The sequence below is a fragment of the Nyctibius grandis genome, chromosome Z (genome assembly GCF_013368605.1).
Source record: "Nyctibius grandis isolate bNycGra1 chromosome Z, bNycGra1.pri, whole genome shotgun sequence".
In the NCBI taxonomy this organism is placed as follows: domain Eukaryota; kingdom Metazoa; phylum Chordata; class Aves; order Nyctibiiformes; family Nyctibiidae; genus Nyctibius; species Nyctibius grandis.
The window spans coordinates 9213863-9235707 of record NC_090695.1 but is presented as its reverse complement, the minus strand read 5'-3'; the positions used below and the strand labels follow the sequence as shown (position 1 = coordinate 9235707).

At 43.4% G+C, this 21845-nt stretch overlaps 1 protein-coding gene across 3 annotated transcripts in view; it reads right to left on the bottom strand.

Annotated features, from left to right (window-relative positions):
- The window catches only part of LOC137675936 (phospholipid-transporting ATPase ID-like), a 76769-nt gene that overhangs the window by 35188 nt on the left and 19736 nt on the right, over positions 1 to 21845 (bottom strand). For all 3 annotated transcript variants that reach the window (XM_068422272.1, XM_068422271.1, XM_068422273.1), the window contains exons 4-11: positions 12738 to 12851; positions 10485 to 10583; positions 9450 to 9511; positions 7816 to 7888; positions 7555 to 7625; positions 6300 to 6382; positions 2988 to 3146; positions 1928 to 2016 (exon numbers count right to left, since the gene is read on the bottom strand). In XM_068422272.1, the coding sequence (XP_068278373.1) occupies positions 1928 to 2016; positions 2988 to 3146; positions 6300 to 6382; positions 7555 to 7625; positions 7816 to 7888; positions 9450 to 9511; positions 10485 to 10583; positions 12738 to 12851 (750 nt within the window). The remainder of the gene's footprint in view (positions 1 to 1927; positions 2017 to 2987; positions 3147 to 6299; positions 6383 to 7554; positions 7626 to 7815; positions 7889 to 9449; positions 9512 to 10484; positions 10584 to 12737; positions 12852 to 21845) is intronic.

The following is a 21845-nucleotide window of genomic DNA, read 5'->3' as shown; positions in this document are numbered from 1 at the left end:
GCCTGGTGCTTAGGGTAGTACAGAGCTTTACTTAGACACCAAAATGTTAGGTGGCTTAAAAACGTGTAAAGGAGAAAAACACACCCTTGGCTCCATCAGCACCCAAGAACCCAGGCAGAGGCTGATGCAATCGGCTGCAACTTGCTCAGTTTTTTAAAACGGAGCCAGGAGGTAAATTCATCTTGTTTGTGTTCATGAAGAGAGGCCAAACAGACTGAAAGCTCTGGGTGGGACCCTTGACTTGTGAAAGGAGATTTGGCAAATCTTAATTGAACGCTAAATTCCAAGTTCCCTATTCAGTTTTCCTCTCCTCCGTTTCTGTGCCCTGTGGATCCCCCACAGCCCTACCCCACAGCCCATCCTCCTCTCCAGCTAAAGCACAGCAGAAGACCTAAGAAAATGTGAAGCTTTTCAAATGCTTCCAAATTTTGAATGTAAGAGTCCCCAACATTGTTTTTGTTGTCTCCTCAAGCGTAAGGGAAGAAAACACTGAGGAAAACAAGCTGATGATGGTAATCAAGATTTTCAGTTCGTGGAGATTGGTGTAAGGTTACTAAAGTCAAGGGCATGTCCTTACTGTACATAGAGCAAGGACTCAAGGGGGCTGGAAGATGACCGTGGAGTGACTCTCTGTGTTGTGGCACTGCTTTACAGCAAATACACACAGGCAGATGTTCAGAACACTGCCTCACAGCTCTGACAACTGGGCTAACCACTGCTGCTTTGGTACAATTTCAGTCTCACAGAGGCACACCTGGCTCCATCCACTAACATCTCCTGCCCCTAGTCCCGCCTAAAGAGATTTTAGGATCCCGAGAAAAAAGCAGGAGGACAGGGGCTGGGATGAAGTGGCAAAGTTGGAGATTGGTGCCATCCTGGAAACTGTGCTGTAAGCCTCAGTGCTGAGGAGTCATGAAGTCATGGAAGGCAGGGAGAGCTCATGATAGCCTTGCTGTGATGGACAGACTGCTGTTGGACGCCTTCTCTGGGGCTTGCTCCAGTGCCTGGGGATGGATCCTGGCCCCAGCCTGGCTGTCAGGTTGGGCTGGAGAGCAAGGGCAGGAGGGAAGAAGAAGGAACAGTGGCCACCAGACCTGCCCATTGTCATAAACCGAAGGTGGCGCAGCATGAATGAAAAAGAATGACAAACTTGCACCCAAAGGAAAATAAAAGCCTGAAACTAAAGAGCTGTTCTTCAAGCAACATTGAGTAAAACAGTGTCAGAGTGTATGTATTCCTTCCCTGAGTGGCTTTGAACACAAGCAGTAAAATCTTAGGATAGTCTGTAGAAGAATCACTACATTTGCCTGGAAGTATTTGCCATTTGTTAAAACCACTGATAGGCTTAACCCTCAAATCAGATCTGTTTTCCAAATTGAGGACAGTGCCTGCTATATAAGATTAGTGTTCTCACATTTCCCAGCTGCTAAAAACACCAGTTTATAAGTATTAATGAGACTATGTTTAATATTTTACCCTAATGTGTTAAGTCAGAAGCTGGCATCATGTAAATTAACAAACTCAGTTACCAAGTCCTATGCAGATATCACCAGAGATGCCAAGAAATCAGGAGGAAGAGGGAGAAGTGCTAATGTTTATTTAAATAAAAAAATGACAAAATTACTAGGGAAAAAAGGCATTTGCAGGCTTCAAACTGATTCTCATGAAAAAAATACAGAAAAAGGGAGAGCAGAGCAAATGAAAAACTCAGAAGAAAGGTCCTTAATGCTGTCAATGTAATGGCCTTGCTTTGCAAAATAGGCTGGCAGAGGCGCTGCAGAACTCAGGCTGCTAATAAATTATTATATAATTTTTCTTTTTATCATTAGTCACTTCTGATATTCCCTCATTTGTGTAGACAAAGAGGTGGAGCATCTGGAAATGATGAATACATCTGAAGAAATGAAGATGCTTTAATCAGACTTACCACCAACACAAGGACATTCATGAGCCGATCAATGCTCGTCCGTTTAAAAGTTGTTTTTCCACTGTTCTGCATTAGTTTTGTGTCTGGCCCTGGAGATGAAACACACTCATGAATTTTATTAATAAATCTTAGCTGTTCTAAAGCTGATTGCCTCTGAGGCCCCACTGTACTTTACAGCATAAATAGCCATCACACCATACAGGCAGGTATATGCAGTTTACAGTGCCGGTGGGAAACTTAGGCAGAAAAAGGTTAAGTCACTTGCCTTAGATTATGTGGAGAGAGTCACATAAACCCATTAATTCTGGATTTTGAGCCTGCTCTCTTCTTTCAACAGTCAATCCTCCCTTTCAAGTTTAATTACTTTTCACAGGGTACCTGATACTGCTGTGTTATTGGTGACACATTATACATCATCTCACATGTCTACAGCAGTATAGAAACAATAGGCCTATGCTCATAAAAAGCATAGGTCTAATGGTCTACATTAATATTATTGATGACCCTGATATTCCAATATGGATTAAAATCACATAGAAATGATGTGGAATTTTTAATCAAATACACTTAAGAGTGAAAAATTTTGAACAAGCCTGGTGAGAGAAAGACTCCAATTGGTCCAGTGTGGGCCAGTAAAGGCAGATTTAATTGAGCTGTAATTCTTAAACAGATGTAATTTTTACATTCTTTCTTATTGATTGATCAAGACTTCTTTCAGGTACTTAGCTGCATGCATTTCTGAAATAAAAGACTACTACTGCTTACTAAAGCAGTTAATTAAGATGGAATTGGATGTTGTAATGTAACAATTGCAATCCAATTTTCTCTTATAAACCACTATAAAAAAATCTCAGATTAAAATCCCCTGTAACATGCATAATTTCTAGGCTAGCATTAAGCCAAGGGATCTCATGTATTGTTTTGCTTTTGTTCTTGTACCTGGTAAAAACATATTTTCCAAAGAGGAAAGTACTTGGATCCTTTGTGCATACACAGTGTGATGTAATTCCATGCTAATGATGCTGTGCTCTGCAATTCACAGGTCAATTTTTCTACCTACCAGCATAAATAACGAGACCAAAGCACCATTCTGTGTTCCTAATAGTACAGCCCCTCAGCAGCATCTTCTCATTGTCCAGCGCATACTTCTCTCCTTGAAGAGTAAGAGTTCCCGTGAACTTATCCAGTTTATTATTTGGTGCCTCACATTTGACTTCACCTGTAAAATGAAGGTAAAAACAAAAATGGAAATCTTGGCCCAGAAAGATGTCAGTCAATACTGCATTCTCAGCTGCTTCTCAGACAGGGAATATTTCACACTGTAGCTGCAGTCCCCTTCTGACCCTGACATTCCCATCCTGTATCCCATATTTACTGATGTTTTGGGATATTGCTCCTTCCCCATATTCATGTCATAATCCAATGAGCCACAATGAACTTGGGTTTATCCTATTCTCTGAACATGGCGATTTTTTACTGGTAGAGTAAAAACCAAAGTTTCCATGGCTTTTATGTGGATGAGAAGAAATGTTGAACCAGCAACATACTTTTAATCCTTTCACAGCAAGTTCGTAGTGGTAGGATGTCACTGTATAACTTTAGCTGAAAGTGCTGACCTCACATAATTCCTATTCCATTTTCTTTAAAACTGCAGGAGCCCAAGCGAGAAAAATCATAGCCTGAAGTCTGCAAAGGACTAATTAAGTGAGATGTCTTTGTTCACCGTTTTTTAATTTCATCTGTTTTATAACTTAAGTCCCAGTGGCATGTGAAAAAATATACTGCTGCCTTCTTTGGCCATGAAGCTGACACTGTAAGTGAGATTGGAGAGCCTGTTTCTATTTCCACACTTCATGTTTATTATAATAAAACTTGTTCACACAAAACTGTAAACACAGACACTTCAGTATAAAAATGATTATTTAAATCAACATTTGCACCTAACATCTAAAGATTCAAAGCAGAGCCCTGTGGATGTCTTGGAAAGAACTGGAAAATACAAATACACCTTATTGAAAGGGAATCCAAGAGTTCAGTCTGTTCAGTTTATCAGCAGGAACATTAAAGTTATTTTGATCACAGGCTGCAAATATCTACATAAGGACTATCATTTGCAGAGAATACAGCCCTTCCAGCTGTTCTCAGGCAAAACACACCAGGCTCAAGAGACTGGAAAAAAAATCAGGAGAAGTCCAGAAGAAAAGTACAACTTTAAGTATTGCGGTAGTCTTCACCACTGCAAATTTTAAAATCAAGAATGGATGTTCTTTTCGTAGAAAAGAAGCTCTGCTCTAGAGCAGACAAATCATCAGACTTGAAAGATGAAGAAATTAGGAAATTCTGTGACATATGTGACACCAGAGCTCATACTAACTATACTGATCTTCTGTTTTATCATCCAGTTAATCCAAGAGCAATCAAACCTGTACTCCATAATTTCTAAAAGTCTACAGTAACCAGATGCATCTCACTGCAGCCCTTGCAACCCCTTGAAAAGCACAAAGAAAACAGAGGCTTTGCAGTGCAACCTGAAACCCGGCACAACGAGACTTTGGTGAACGAAACCCGTGGCATGATCCTTCACCAAGCAGACTGTGTCTCTCCTCGTGCCAGCTGTGGGACAACGCTCATGTGAGTACATTGCGTGTCAACATCCACATCTGCTTTCCAGTAAGCAAGAGGGTCTGCATGTCAACAAACATGATAACTCACATTAAGCATTCCACTGAGTGCCTGTATTAGCTGCTCAACCCTTTCCTCTCTTCCGGTGTTAAGAAGTAATTAGATAAAGAGTTACATAAATATTTAAATACTTCTACAGAGGTTTTCTGGGGAAATGCAAGGTTGGGCCTGATTCTAGGCACTCTTCCCAGTACTCTGCCAAATATAAATCATCCTGGGAAACATTTTATTTATTTTAAGTATTGCAAAGACCCCACTTTTATTTACAATATAACTAAAATAGAGATTTAAAGGGCAAGTAAATATTTGATTTAAAAAGTTTTCATTTTCCAAAATATTTTGAAATATTTTTTTAATTATGCAGTTTCAAGAATGCAGTACCCTTAGATAACAATTACACAGAAAATGCTTAAAAAATTATTTAAGATGAAGATTTTGCTTACAGATTGATACACACTGCAGCCTCTTCAGGAAAATAATTAAGGCATGCCACTCTATTAACATAAAGCACCTAACTGTACCTGTAAAAACATATTTCTCAAGACCTAAAACACTTGGAACCTCAGCCATCACTTCAGAGAAATCCTGATGTACTGAGCTGACACCTGAGACCACACACATTTCATGAAACCTCAATGTAGAAAGCAAAAGAAAAGCCCATGCCTTGGGATGACTCTACCAGAGACACTCCCAGCTATGCTAACTCTTTGCCATGTCCTCAACATTTGTCCGGGAATCATCTCGTTATTTCAAAGAGAATTTTTTTTTAATTATTTTTCCTCTTTATCTAAAAATATTTCCTGAGAGTCTGCAGTCCTTGAGGCGTTCCAAGGACAGCAGCTCTCACTCCACCCCTTTCCATACTGACTTTTCCCGTAATCCTGCCCTCATACCTAAGCTAGCAGGGCACTGCGGAGCGTGACTAACACCACTTGGTCTGTTCCCCTATCCTCTTTCTGCAGACAGATGATGTGTAAGCACGGAATATTCTGGTTTTGACAGGTCTGGCTCCTTTCTGTGTATGTGTTGCTATATGTTCCCTGGTATCCAGTGAGAGGATGCGTGGGAAAGGTTCAAATCTGTGCTAGGGGAGGTTTAGATTGGACATTGGGAAGCATTTCTGTACCGAGAAGGTGGTCAAACACTGGAACTGGCTTCCTAGAGAGGTGTCGATGCCCCAAGCCTGTCAGTGTTTGAAAGACATTTGGACGATGCCCTTAATTACATGCTTTAACTTTCAGCCTGCCCTGAATTGGTCAGGCAGTGGGACTAGATGATCATTGTAGGTCCCTTCCAACTGAAATATTCTATTCTATTCTATTCTATTCTATTCTATTCTATTCTATTCTATTCTATTCTATTCTATTCTATTCTATTCTATTCTTTGATGCACAAAACAGCGCTAAGAAAGGACACGTTGCCTGTTAACCACATCAGAAAGGGTTATTAGGCATTGGAATGGGCTACCCAGGGAGGTGGTGGAGTCACCACCCCTGGAGGTGTTTAAGAAAAGACTGGATGTGGCACTTAGTGCTGTGGTCTAGCTGACACAGTGGTGTTAGGTCAAAGGTTGGACTCGATGATCCTAGAGGTCCCTTCCAGCCTCGTTGGAAGGAGGACACCCAGGCACTCTCTGGACTCTGGTGCTTGAGTAAATTCTCTGGAAAGTGAATTTTCCATGTAGACTCACCATTGAACTCTGTCAGTTTCTGAAGATCTTCTCCAAGCTCTGAAGTGACTGTCAGTGCCTGCTTCACCTTCAGGTTTGTTTCACTGTAATAAATAAAAAGACAAAGACATGAACTGAAAGTCCTATGTGAACTGAAAGCTCTTCCTGACAGTTACTCCTGTTCTTGAGGACAGTCTTCTTCCTTAGACATCTGATGGACTATGCCATCATCATCCTTTTTTACCTGTAGTAAAAGAGACAGCTGTGTAGTTGTCTCTTTCAGTTGCAAAGACAAGCAAGCCAGAGGAATTCTGGACATGGTACCATGGTATCAAAGAGAGTAAGGTGGCTCTGTCTTCTCATTTTCACTACAAAGTACAAGGCCAGGCATCTCAGCTCCCTGAGCAGCTCACTGTCTATCCTGCCACTCATACCACACTGAACCCTGAGGTATCTGAGCATATAGGAGAGCTCTGGATCTTCTCCCATGGTACTCTGGTCCTGAAGATTGCTCAAGTCCTGGGACTAGCTAGCTGGGGAGTTTGAAATGCAATGTCAAAGAAACATTGCATTTGTTCAGAGCCTCCTGGCATTTGCATGTACAAGCTCATTTTCAGCAGAAATTGGACAGGGAAAGTCCAGAGGGCAGGCTGTAGGGTATTGTGAGAGACATAGTTTCTTGATCTCTCTGGTCTTACTTAGTCTTTCAAGCTGATGCTAGCTCCAGGCAACGCAGAAAAGGTAATGCAAGTTGGGTCATAAAGATGAGGTCAGATCCAGTTTATTCCAATTAATACAAATTAGTTGCAGCCCTCTGACTTGTAGTCAGTTGTGCCCTGGAGTGAGCAATGTTTGGAAGCCTTTGCAGTGTGCATGCATTAATATTACGGTATAGCAGTCCAAAGGAGATTACTGGAGTTATTCATTGTGATTATCCCACCCCGATAATCTGGCTAAGAGAAAAGACTAAGAGAGACACAAGAAACAGAAAGCTTCTGCCAGTGACCTGGGTCATTGCAGGAACACTTTTCAGACTAACTCAGTGTTAGAAGAACTGTCACTAAAAATAAAAGTCCCCTCCTCATATGACTTTTGCACTGAAAAAGACAAAAGTATCCTCCAGCAGATGTTATTTTCAAGATACCTACCCAAAGGTTATTCCATGTATTAGGAAACTCTTGCTACAAAAGCAATTGCAGGTAAGGTTGCAGCACCCAGGCTCACCAGAGAAGATCTGGCCTTGCAGTGATTGCACCCAAGGGCCAGGCTCACTCACCCATCCAGTTCAGCTGTCTCGATGTATGTCAGGCTGTGCGGCTCACTGCTCGATAGTAACAGTAGATCGGCCTGAACATGGACAGAGAGACTTGGCATGAGTTGACATGGTCAGAGGGCATGGCACCATGATGCTACTTGTGGCTTCTGCACATTGCAGGTCTCTGAGGCAGTTATCATCACTCCTGACTCATTTGTTTATTAGTGATAAGAGTTATTACAGAGATTAACTTCGAGCAAGATGGAGAAAAACTGTACTCACTGTCACAAAGTTGTTGTTCTCTAGTTTTATTATATCCCCCACTTGGACATTCATCCATTTTTCGTCCTTTAACCTGCAAGAAAACTCTAGTAAGTAGGCACATAAAGCAAATACCACTCGGGAAAGTAGGATACTCAGCTCTGCTCCTGGAGCCAGACTGTGGGTTGCGCTGTTGATAAGATGGAGCAGAGTCTGCCATGATGTGGCCTGGTCCATACTAAGCTAAGGGACAACCACAATACAAAAAAGTGGTTGGGGTGACCTGTGTAGGGTTGAGACCAATCCCCACAATAACAGCACAGTCCATGTGCACTGTCCTTCTGTCTGGACTGACTACTCCCTTCTTGCCCTGAAAGGCCACATGGTCTCAGAAAAAAACTCTACTGTGTATCAGACTTCCCAAACACGTGGGAAAATGGCCAGTTGTGTTAGTTTTTCTTAGTACTATTAAGGGCCAGAGCAACAGATCTGGTTCTGTGTGGGCCTGGCTGTCAGGAAGGTCAATGCAGGTGCTTTGGCTGTGTATGTGCCTGGCTAAGCCCATGTCTGCAGTGGCCTTCACAGCACTAAGCAAGATGTGCATGCAGACAGCCAGATAAACTGCAAGCACCAGTGTAACCAGGTCACGATAGATGTATATGCAAAATCTAGGGGTAAGAAATATCAAGAGCTATATCAAAACAGGACTGTCTTTCAATCTCAAGTTCAGCTCAGCCTTGCTTTTTCAGTGTCGGTCGGAGTTGGGCAGGACACATGGTTTCCAGTTTTTGAACACAGGCAAAATATTAGAAAATTTCTGTTTCAATGTATGTTTCCTAGACACAGTAACTAATACACAGTAAACTAAGAAACTGGTTTACTTAGCAGAAAGCACAAAATGTATGTTCCCATTCTTCAGTTACCAGTTATATTTTTAACTGTTTGATCATCTGTTGGAGTTTACACAACATACTGCTATCTATCTATAGCACAGAAAAAAAAGTCACCAGAGACCTCACAGCTGTCTACAGCTGTGTCCTATGCACAGTTGGACTCCATGGAGCTGCAAGTAAACAGCACATCTGTCAGCCACAAAAGCCAAAGCCTCTGCTATTTTTTCTGCAGGAAAGAACAGTACTAGCAGTACAACGTCCAAAGCACACAGCTGAAATGTTTTGAGTACATCTAAGCCAGAAGTGCTACACGTACTCAAAGTGTTATGACATGTATGAGGAAGCTATTCCTGCTTCTTAATTTAAAATAACTTGTTGATGATGCCTAGTTTTGCTTAATGCAGAAATAAATGCTATGAACATAAATGGACATGGGAAGATAGCCTTGCTTGTCACTTCTAGGGTAAGGAGTAAAATAATACAATATGCTCAAAGTATCACTTATTTAAACATATATATATCCAGGAACAGAAGGAGTTTACTTTTTGTCAGTGCAAGGTCACAGCCATAATGCCCACACTGATTGTGGTACTGTGTCTTGGGTTCATTAGACACATAGTCCAGAACTGCATGGTGAACTGATGGTGTGAAAGACAATTTGATTTTAAATTGTTTAGTGATCCTTGGAATCACACAGAAAAATATTATTATTAATAAAATGCTCTTCCCAGTCAAAATTACAGCAAATGAAAAAGGACTTACATGCCATTGATCAGGACCTGGACTGGGCGATTGTTGACGTGTTTGTCGCTTTTGTGTCGATTCTGAAAATTTGATCAGTACGTTAAAAGGCATTTACAGCAAACCAAGCACACAAGAGCTGTAGGCAGTTCATTAATATTTCATGTTTTCACCAAGCTGGCTGAATGGGTCAGGCAGATTAGAGTCACAGCTGAGTCCTAGTTGAGTCCGTGTTTACACTAGTAACATAGGGCATAACTGGACTGCAAAGAGCAACAGGCACCATGGGGCTTGCTCTTGGAGGGAAGAAGGAGGGTAGAGCCTTATATGTCACTTAGCACAGTCCTAACTCAACTGGTGTTGGTCCTGCCCATCACAGTTTTGTAAGCTAAGCACCCAGAGAAAAATCCATTCCTCTGTTCTGATACAGAAAGTGGCACAGACGTTCTGGCATTGCTCCCTGGGAAAGCACTTCACCACCTCTCACCTGGCTACTTTGAAAGTTGCGCTGAATCTCCACAGAGCACCAAAATTATTTCATAACAAGAGAAAATCAGATGCTAAACTCAGCTCTAACATCACCCTGTGAAGTCAATGGGACTTTGACCATTAGCTCTGATGGGAGCAGACTTTGGCCAAAGCTGTGCAAGTTTGGAAAATCACACACAGATTGTATTCTTACTTCCTACCAAATGTTTTTTCTGCCTATATTGCAGCTAGATGGCAGAGGATGAGTTCTCCAAAGTGGAAGCCTAAGAATAGACTTCTGTGCATGAGTCCAGGCATATCTATTGGTGATCACATTTCCAGACATGCTGAGCAGTTTCAGAGAAAGTCAATGGAGCTGCTGGGCTGCTCAGCAATTTGGAAAATCTTGCTCCTTTTTAGGTAATGAACCATAGATTTGGGGATCTAAACTCAGACCCCATCTTGGCCACAGACCAGTTCTCCAACGGCCTGCCACTGGCCATGTTTATTTTAAGTGGTTTGCTTTAGTCATTGTGCTGCAGAATCACAGGTAAACTCCAAAGTACAGGTCAGCGACACAGATCTTACAAAATCATCGATGGCATCCTTGACTCCCGATACAGCCAGCACCAGCACTAGGGGCACCACTGTTGTAAACCAGGCCAACGAGGAAATCTGAGGAATCAACTGTAGGGAGAAAAGACCTAAGTTGAGAAATTTCCTGCCAGTTCAGCAAAGAGATGGAATCAAAACACTGCAATTTAGGATATAAACATGGAGCTGTCAGGAAGTGCAGTGGGTTACTCTTTCTTGTTGTTTTTAATGTCAGGATTGCAAAGTCCCCAGTGGATTTCTTTGCAGGCATTGACATGCACAAGCCTACTGTGAGGGACCCAGAGCTCTCTGAGCAAGGCTTGCTGTGCAGAGCCTTCAAATGTTCTATTTTCTGTTACAGTAACTCTTCACCTTTTGCTGAAGTAAACTTCATATCAATAAACAACACACAGCTGTTGCCAGGGCTGATCTTGCTCTTCCAAGTTCAACAGAGACATTTTTGTTTCCCACGTCTTTAATAGTGAGAGGACCAAGAGTTGAAGGTGACTGGGTCATGCTTTCAGTGGTGCAGAGATGGATGTCTTACCCCAGAGTAGTTCTCCCCTTCCTCTAGAAGAACTACGCTCATGATGGAAGCAATGTGATGCCAGCATCACTGTGTCCATCAGATTCGTTCTGGGCAGTGTCAACTCCATATGCATTGTGAAGTTGACAGTTATGCCACTAAAGCAGCTGCTCAAGGGTGGAGAGCTGGTCTTTGAGATTGCTCCTTCCGCTGCATTGTCATAACCCAGATCCCACAGGCACCCCCAAATCCAGCCAGGTGGAGTGATGTTTAGAGGCAAACATAGCCCTGCTCAGCTGTGGAGGCTGCAGAGACATGTAACTGCTACCTTCTCACCTAACTGGGAATATGCATGTCCTACTGGGTTGTGCCAAAGGAGTGGGGAGGCAGGGTCCCCACAGCCTACCAATCACATCCACTCCTGATGCAGGAAGAGACACTCCCAGGGCTACAGGGATTGAGTGAGTGGGCAGAAGAGGGGAAAAAAAAATAAATGGAGGAATATGTAAATATAAAAGACTAAAGGCTGTCCTCTTTAGCCTACCTGGATGCAGGTAGCAGAAAAACTTTTATATAAAGTCACTCCTAGATGGTTCGGCAAAAGACACAGCAGAATAATTTAAGGCAAATAGTTTGAAATACTATGAATTTGATAGACAAACAGCTAGAGTGCAGTACAACAACACAGGAACGGTGCTGTCAGCTTAGTTGAAAAAGCACTTTCACTAGTTTCTTGAAATATATACGTGGGCTGAAATTTCCCAAATTCGTTCCCTGCAAATAAGCAAAGAAGGTTGTACGTAGTTTGCTACAGGCTTAACAAAACTTTGCCTATGCTTTTTTGAGCTGAAGCTGAAAAAGAGCATTTGAAAAAGGTAATTTTGCAAACGTGTATACACTGAAATGGTCAAATTTAAAATAGCATACTTGAAATGTAATCAAAATTATACCTTTTTTTTTTGATAATGTGTATTCCAGTGTGACTCAGCAACAACAAAGTACACTGCATTTATCCATATCCTAGCAAAGGGGCAGAAATCCTGATATCAGTTTCTCCGGCATGTTCAACTTTCAGACAGAGCAGTATCACCAACAGCAATGGGCAAAGTGCAACTCAATGCCATTACAGGCCACAGGGTTCAATAGCATTGCCAGTGTCTGACACGCTCCATATCAGAGACCTTCCTCACCCTGCTGAGCAGGGAGCAGCAATATTCAGCTTTATGCAAACCAGCTCCAGCCGTGAGCCTTCCTGCTGTTAACTCCTTCCTTCCCAGGGAAACAGTACAGGTTACAAATTTGTTCTTCTTCTTGCTCTTTCCTTTGAGACTGCCAATGGAAATTGCCTTTAAACCTATGGATAAGAGACAACTTCCTTTTGTACTACGGGAGGAATAAGTAATGCAAGTCCACGGACAGCCAGGAGCACTCAGATGAGGACACAAAGGGGTTGTAGGACAAGGAATGAAAAAGCTACACAGTTTGTTGAAAACTTTAATTACATTGTTTTCTTCATTTAGTTCAAACCCTCATATCCAAAGGTAAGAGAGGAAATGTTTATTATTCTGCCCTACTTTCTATCTACTTTAAGGTTTCACTAAAACCCTAATTCATAACAGGGTTATAGCTTGCACTTTATTACAACTATCATAAAACGGTACATAGACCGGCTTTGATAACAGACAATGCAATCTGCTAGAAACAGCACAGTGAATCCATACCTGCAAAATCAGCAAGAAAAGAAAGTAAGCATTGGCTATTCGCTGAAACTGTTCAAACAGGTTGAGAGGCAGGAAAGTGAAGAAGTTGTATTTCGATGTTTTAATTGTATTGTTCTGTAGGGGAATAAAAACGAAAATAAATAGGATTGGTAAAACAGGAAACAAAATTACAGCACAACCCATTTCAACTGTGTTTTTACTTGCTTATATTTAGCAATAACATTGTTTCCAACAGCAGCTCAAAAAACATTTCCTTTTCCCCCACACAGTCAGGCGGAGCCTGGATAAACAGACAGAATTCCTCTCGGAATTGGTGAAAGCATGATGCTCAGTTTATGCCAGTGCAACTGCAGGTAGATAGAGGTACATGTAGTCGCACACAAACAGAGACACATCTTCTCTTTATTAGTCTCTCCACTTACACAATGCACAAATAGAATTAAATCTGTGACCAAGACATAACTAAGATATTTTGCTGGTAGCATCTACAAAGCAGTGTTAGAAAATGCATGCTAGGTCAATTATCTATAACTTGTCTGAGACTTTGAAGCACCATTCAGCTGGACAACCCCACAGGAGCTACAGGTCCTCCCAGGAGCAGAACATAACATTATTGTTTTCGACTGATTCAGCAGCCTGTCAACTCAGCAAATTGGAGCAGTGGCTTGTTTCTATTCCATAATGATCACTTGAATGGGGTTGTGCAAACAGCCACTAATACAAGAACTCACCATTTCAGTAAGCGAGTTGCAGCTTTGTTCCCCATTTCCAGTTTCCTTTCCTAATTGCAGACAACCCCTCCGGCCACCAGCAGTGGCTGCTCCCCTATCTGTCTGCTTCAAACCAGAGAAAGACCCAAGCTTGAGGTTACAGAATTGGGTATTTACTTCCCCAAAGATCAGAGCTCTCTGGTCCAGTTCTTGCCACCCGATAGACTCAACCCATCATATTGAGCCCACCAGCTTGGGCTGTTCCTTCAGTTTTTAGGTGTGCTAGACTTTCTTTTTATATGAATTTTAACAAGCACTCATCCAGGATTACTCCTGGCAGCACATACGCCGTCTGTTGCCAGCATATCTGACATTATCCCCCTAGAAGCTCTCCAGAAAATGCCTATTAACTCCCTCCCAGGGAACCTAAGGTGTGATAGCACAAGGAGGCAGATATTACACAGTGCACCTTCATTCAGTAATAGATTTACTGGTTCAACGGAAGAGAAAATGGTGATTGTAGTATTGTAACAGCCTTTAGATATTGCTAAGATGGTGGCAGGATAGGAGATACTAAGTATGAATCACAGGCCACTTCCAATGCCTGCATTAATCCAGGATCTCAACATCTAACCTGACACATATCAGCATCTTTCCACCATTAAACCAATCATTTAAGATCACCACCATAAGATGTGTATGGGGGGAAGCTATTCCATAAGGTGTGTATAAGGGAAGCTATTCCATTTTAGGCAGTTATTGGATTTCTGGCTACATCCAGACACAAAGTATGGCAGCATTCTTCAGCATTAACTTCATGTTTTATCCCCTGTACAAATCAATGAACAACTCTTTAAAAGAGCAGAGATGGAAACGCCCCTTATGAAAGAGCTAGCCAAATCCTCCCGTTGATTGCACTCCAGCAAGAAAAAGATGTTTGTCGGTGATCGTCATATAAACAATATGCCTGTCTCCTGGCATCATGTAGCCATCTCCAGGTGTGGTTAACTCTGCCTGTGATCTAAATGTCATGACACATAGATAAATTTGGTTTATTTCAAAATTCTTCACCATGGGATGTGTGCTGCACACAAGGCTCCACGGACACTGCTAAAACTGAAGCAGTGGAATAGCAGCATCCTCTGCAAACCCAACATACAGAGAACCAAATTGCTTGGCAAGTCTGTGTCCACCAGACACAGAGTCTGACAGATTTTTTAATAAAAACTGGATCTAAAGATTCTCCCTGCCTACTAATCTGAAGAAAAATATCACAGGCACTTACTTAAAAGAAGAGAAAACAGTAGGTGCAGGAAAAAGTAAGTACAGGGGACCCGACCTTTGTGCGTCAACTGATTTCAGAGGGTCACATAAAACGTGGGAAAAACTACTCAGTAAACACTCACATAAAGTTTATAGATCTTTGCCTGCAAAAATCTCAGAGGGAGATAAGAAAAGAATGGGAGTGGTTTATTTCAATTCCTGCCTTCTATTTCTGTCTGTTAATTACGTCAGGAAAACCACTGAATGAACCAGAACCATTCATTTTGTTTCCTATTGCCATTAGGCATGGTAAAAACCTCAGACATAATAGCTTCCAAATGCTTAACTGCAGGAATCTGGACATCCAATATTTTCTTCATAGTAGTTCAGAATTGTGATATTGTTTGACACACATTGTCTTTGGGGATGCTACAGACCCCAGGGTAAGGACAGGGAGTACTATAGTGGATCTGCTCATTTTTCTAGAATCTATAATTAAAACTAAGCATCAGAAAAAAAGAATTCCTCATAATCACTATGAAGATTTCTAATTCAACAAGTAACTTGTTCATGGCCGTCAGGGGATAAAGGAATATCAATACTGAATGATAAAAACAAACTAGGGAAAACTTCAGCCTTTCCAATTCAAAGCTCTGCATTCCCACATCACAGATACAGTTGAAGCTCTGTGTAAGATGTAATTTACGTTTTCATGCAATACTCCAGGGCTGTGTGCTTTGAGAGCTTGGGAGCTCAGCTGACTTCAAGGAAATCTCAGTTGGCCTGTGCTCTTGATTTTACGCTGTTCCATGATGCTTAACACCATCACACCCTGTTGCTCTTTTAGAGCTGTACCAGTACCTGACTCTGGGATAGGAAGGGTACATGGGAACATGCAGCACCACAGTGTGTTAAACAGTCCATGCGCAGCCATCGTTTTGTAAGCAATGCTTCTAACGCATCATCCTCTTTACCTCCCCCATGCTCTGCTTTGAGTGAGGGAGACTCCCATATGGGAAAAGTGATGGAGAGGAAAAATCTTTGAAGCAGTAATTAAGTATTAAGAGGCCTTACAAGAGCTTCTGATTCTTCTATAGATTTATTAAAATAAAATGTCCAAGAAAAGCAGCTCTATGGGCTGAGCACAAAGCTGGGAACTGGGAGCTTTACACTTACTCCCAGACCTGCCCTAGACTTCTGGTTGACCGTGGGCAGCCCCTGCGTCCCAAATGAATATGCATGAGTGTAGTTACCCACCGTCAGCCTCAAGCTCTCCAGATGCGAAGCTTGACACAAGAGCAACGTTGTCTGTGGGTGAGGGATTATCCTAATCCGCTTTTTTCAGGGGCTAGATTCACACCTCCTGGAGTGTGACAGCACCGAAATGCTGTCCCTAAGAATAGTGCTCATTGCGCCACAGTTACACGAGTCCGGATCTGGTGGATGAGCTGTTACTTTGGGGGTGTTTTCAGAAGCCCGCCTGTGACGTCCGACCGCTGGCAAACACTCAGCAGATGGCTCCTACCTTTGTTCGCTGAGCAAACAAATAATCTCATTGCCATAAAAGTCACTGGAAATAAGAGACACTGCTGCTTTTGTGGCCAGATTACAGGGACTAAAGGGTGATGCCCGTAAAAGCTGTGTATGGCAGGGTATTGACCATCTGAATTTATACCTTTTGCTCAGTGACATACTAGTTTCTAGCAGCTGGACAGCCTGGCTCAAAGTAAATCCTAGTGAAACCTTGGCTGTCCCATAGGGAGGTGTTGTGCCACGACACCTGGCAATTTCACTGGTACCTGTGTAGCACAGGGTACGGACCAATGAAGCAGCTGAGAAGCAGAAATGGCTTTCCCAGGCGCTTTGATAAAGCCCTGCAAGGAGGCGGCAGGAGTGCAATTCAATGGCACTTTGTTTAACTGCAGCAGTACAATCAGAAAGCACACAGCTGCCATATGCAGAAATGTGACCACAGGGCTGTGAATGTGCTCAAGGATGTAGTTAATAAACTTGTGTAACAGTGCCAGCGGTGCCACAGAGGCTTTGTTTTCATAGGTAGTACAGAATACCCAGACTAGATCAGTTTGAAGCCCACCAAGTTCACTGCCTTGTTCTTGACAGTGGGCAGCAGACCTGACTCAACAGAAGACTGAGAAAGGCCAACAGGATGCTGATGGGGTTCATCTGGTCCCTGTAAAGATCTCATCCTTACTCCCAGAAGTAAAAGACTGGCCAAACACCAGAAATAAAAGGATCTATATCAAACTCACACTCCTCTTTCTTTTTTTCTTTTCTTTTTTTTTTCTTTTTTTTTTTTTCTTTTTTTCTCTTTTATCTTTTTAACAGGTTTGGGAATTTCTTACATATGTAACTCCTCGACCTCCTTCTGGCAGCAACAATAAAGTGAGTTCCAGGATCCCATCACATGTTGGGTAATGCAGGAAAATCTCTAGGAAAATGTGGTCACTGGTTGTGTTTTCCTACACCGTTCCTTCTGCCTGGAGTCATCCCATTACAGAGCTGTTAATTGGTGTAACATTACTGTGGTGAGTGTTCTCGTCATGGTGGTGCAGAGGAGGACCTGTAGGCAGACGGAGGTGGCATGGCTTGACAACCTCACACCATCGCTCACGAGCCAAGTACGGGATATAAAGGTCTTGTCTCTTAGTCATCTCCTTCAACCTCACTGCCTTCTCCTCCCGCTCAGCTCAGTACATGAAGTTGCTGCCAGGCGGGAAGGAGAAGTGAAGGGGAGGGCCAAGCACTGCTGAGTGGTGCAGAGGAGGCAAACTCCAAACCACCGTACCCTGTTTATTAAGGTCTCACACAACCAGACTCCCAACCAGTATGGTAGGAGTTTTGTCTCCATGAGGTTTAAGCTAAGATGAAGAGTGGAGAACTTGGTCCAAGGGAGTCTATGGACTTCACTGCAGCTCATGTCTGGCAGAGCTCAACACTTCTGTGCTTGTCAGGGCCCTAATATGTCTTAAGGGCCTTGACCTCACCTGGTGTCTCCATCCACAACCCTTGTCCAGGGCTCAGGATCTCACTTAAACCCAGCCATGGGCCTTTAGTCCTTGCCTGAGCTACACTGTAGGAGTATCACTCTCCAGCCTGACATCTGTCCTAGTTTCCCACATGGACCTATCCAGCTCTGCCTCCTGGATGGACTTTGGACCTATGGTGTAGACTTATCTTCATCCCTGACTCCCACGTCTCCTGACTGGGCTCCCTAGATGGATCCTGGACCTGGTTCGTCACCTCACCTTGTCTGAAATGGTCAGGATGGGCCCCATTACTAGTATCCTACCCTGTCTCCCCTGTCCAGTTGCTGCAGGACTGCACCCTGCTCAGTGAGGGCATTGCCTGCACTGAAGTCACCCTCAGCTCCCAACTTGTCCCCTCTCATAGGGCAGCCCTGCTCCAGCTGCTCCCTGACAGTGTTTCAGCTGGTCTTCGGATGAATTCAGCTAACACCTTCCTAAATGCAGAAGAAGCAGTGCAGGTTGCTGCTGTAGCTATTCCTTGAGGGGCTACTCAGACAGCTCTTCACACGGTCAGACAACACTTCCTTCAGCCTTGGGCGTGACGAACACTAGGAAACTTTTGAAGGCTGAGGCTGGGAAGAGAGGGCAGCTGTTGCCACCATCCTGACCACACTCACAAGGTCCTTGAGGATAACCCACCACGCATCCTTCTCAGATCAAAGCATGCAAGCAGAGGAGGTGGAGCAGAGTCTGAGACCACTACCAGAGCTCCTTGCTTTCTGATTAAATTTCAAAGAGATAAGAGCCCAGTTGCCAATCTGGTCCAGGGCAATGTGTATTGGCCAGAGGAAGTTATATACATCCCTCCTATTTCACTAGAGAATTTATCAGGTAACCAGGGAGAACAAAAGCGGAGTCCAAATAGCCCTCTCGCTGCTGGCCCTGCAGAAAGGATGCTGGTTTGACCCTAGATCCTGATCCAGATGAAATTTGTCATTGACTCATGGGCCCTGCATTTCCTTTCCTATTGTCTGAAAGCCAATTTCAAAGTTGTTTTTGCAGCACTTTGTGACGTCCCAGTGCAGCTGTGCTAAATTCCAACGTGAAAGCGAAGAAATAAAAGGGAATTGGGATCAGAGCGAACGTTAAAAGCCTTCAGAAGAGATTTTCTTCTCCAGAGTGTCAACAGACAGAGAGCCCATCATGATGGACCCACACAGGGCAGTCCCCTTTGCAGCTGTGCTGGGGACAGTGCAGACAGACTGGGGACAGTGCAGCCAGACTACATTGCCTCAGATTAAACCTTGAACTTGATTAAAGCCCTTAAACCTTGCTGGACCACACGTGGTTTATTTCAGTCTTTACACAGGCAAATATCTTACTAAAGTCAGGAAGGATCTTCCTGTCTGTAGTGTGAATAAACACAGGATTAGGACTTGACTTTTTCTTTTTACAGACCTATATTGAGTCCGTTTTTGTGTTGCACTAAGTGCTTTTGCATGCCACTCATTCACGCTTGGTTTCTGAGTCATGCCTAACTAATTTTGTGAGCTGGTGGGCAGTACACACCTTCACACTCAGCCCTTCCAGTTAACTGCATAGCACTTTGTTTTAAAGTTTGTTTTACATTTCTAAGCTACTGTGTTCCTCCTGTGCAGGATAAGGCCAAGGATGTCTGGGGCTGCACCAGTCTGAGAGACGCAGTTTCAGCTTCAGTCTTCACACTAAGTCCAAATAAATTCTGACCTACCCAAGCACTGCCACTGCTTGAAGCTGCTGCCCTTAAACACAGGCACCTCCTATTATTTAATCACAGCAAAAATAATAAAAAACTACATAAGAGGCTTCTTTAGGTAAGAGACATTTCCCTTGTCCCCATCTCAGTCTGTACTGCCTCTGTCCACACGGACGAAGGAGACCACTCCAATCTTCCAGCCCATTGCATGACACACCTCATATACCCATGGAGCACATTCAGTTCTTCCTGTGAAACCGTCTCTCTGCTTCACTGTGAAGCCTCTGTGTTAAGGGGATTTCTACTACGTGCTGCTCCTACCCACCTTTTATCCTCATCCTACCCTATCAGTGCAGCTTCGTGCACCATCCAAGCCACCTGCCTGGCCGGTGCTCAGCTAAAGACGCGCCATGGCTGGAGCAGCGTGGCAGGGACACATTGCAGCTTGGCCCCTCACATATTTTCTGGTGAGCTCTGGGAGGCAATTTGCCCTCCAAACTCTCCTGCAAGTCCAAGTGTGATGGATCTGGACGTGCCCTTGCATGCATTGGTAGACACTACTTGCCGTGGCGCAGCATCAGGTTCCTGCAAAGCTGGTTTGAGCATATTCAGGAGTCTTGCTTCATACCAGGAGGGCCATATTTCAGCAGCTGCCAGAGCTGATGTCAGACTCCACACACAATAGAGTTCTCAAGTTTTTCTCAGCTCCTCTCTTCTCCCTTCACAGATATCCTGTAGACTTTGCACCAGGAAGGGACAACAACCACCAACTATTCCGGGACAACACACCCACCTCTCTTTGACTGTACGTTCCCACTTCCCTGTTCTCACTGAGACTAACTGAGGACCAAGCATCTCTGTACCTTCGATCTATGCCTACAAAATAAAAACTCTCTTTTTATTGAAAGGCTCAAACCTTCACACCAGCTGCGACATCCAGCCTGGCTACAGCAGTAAGGCAATACACTACACCTCTGTTTGCATTTCCCTTTCTTTTCCGTACTGGCCTTTCTCAGCAACTGCCTCACCCTAAAGAAACATTTATTGCCTCACCTGGCTTTGTTACAAGAACCTGTTCTATAGGTTTTATGGCTAACATGGCCTTAAGTTACCAAGTAAAGTAAACCTTACTCCTGTGGCTTTCACTGTCTAAAATACTTTCTAAGCTTTGTTATACTGCTGTGTTTCCTTCCAGTTTCTGCCCAGGGTCCCTCTGTCTGTCTGGAATAGCTATTGGTGCAACCTTCCTTGCTCCTCGAGAGAAGAATTCTGTGCAGGAAGACAAGGACTAATGGTCCTCGCTGTGGGACCAAGAGCTGAAGGACAGCTGTTCTCCTCCTGGCCCCTGTAAAGAAGACTGAAGTCACCGTGCTGCTGCCCACATATGCAGATTTTCCTGTTCCAAAGTGCTGCTCACCACAATAAAGCACAGACTGTCCAAATGCTTCTGTTTTTCGCTTGTACACAGCTCAAATTAAATCCATTAAGGTAGGAAGACATATTGGGGAGGGAGGACTGTGGCTGCAAGAGACAGAAATTACCCCATCCAGAAAATGTCAGCATGCTGAGAGACAACTAAGCCTAATAGCTGCTGTGCCTGAGCACCCCAGGGCAGGCTCTGGCATTTGGACAGTCCCGGTATCCTTGGGCCACATCCTAGTGCTTAGCAGTGCAATCCCACCACATTCAGACAAATCTGAATGTGAGGAAGGGGCCCAGACTTGACTCTTGCAGTGGACTACAGGACTGGAAGAGTTAACTTTCAGGAGCATCATGCATATGTTGATGCCAGGGTACCAGGACACTATCTCCCTTTCATCTCCACATGCACCCAGCAATCTATAGAATGGAATCTGAAGTAATTTATGAGCAAGGTTAGTGCTTTTCATATGCCATGGTAATGTGGGTTTAATAAATAGAACTTTTGCCAGGACTTATTGGAAATAAGCAGTCCAGGATGTGATGTGCAGCCCTGTGCAGTTAGGGCAGTGCTTGCATCACTTTTAGTGATCACTTTTTAGCCTTTTAGTACCTCACCACCCACTCACCACTACAAGGCTTGGCTCTTTCTGGACAGTTTTCTGGATTTCCTAAGCCTCAGTCTACACTGGACTCCAGAAACTGTGAGCCACAGCTGACTAAAATGTAGGATTACTGAAACTCACTGCCAAATTTTAACATTATATTGAGCTGGCTTTTTGGCTGTCTCCAGTTTCACACCTAATCAATAGACTCTTATGGAAATCCTCCAGAATTTTCACAGTCCTCTCCTTAATTTTGGTTATTTGCAAGTCCTTGGGCATGTAAGCAATCAGCTGGGAAGCAGTGACATGCAAAGCCAGCCTTATTAATGGCTTTTCACAGAAAAAGGCTCAGAACCAGAAGAGTTACTTCTTCTCTCTAACATTACTGT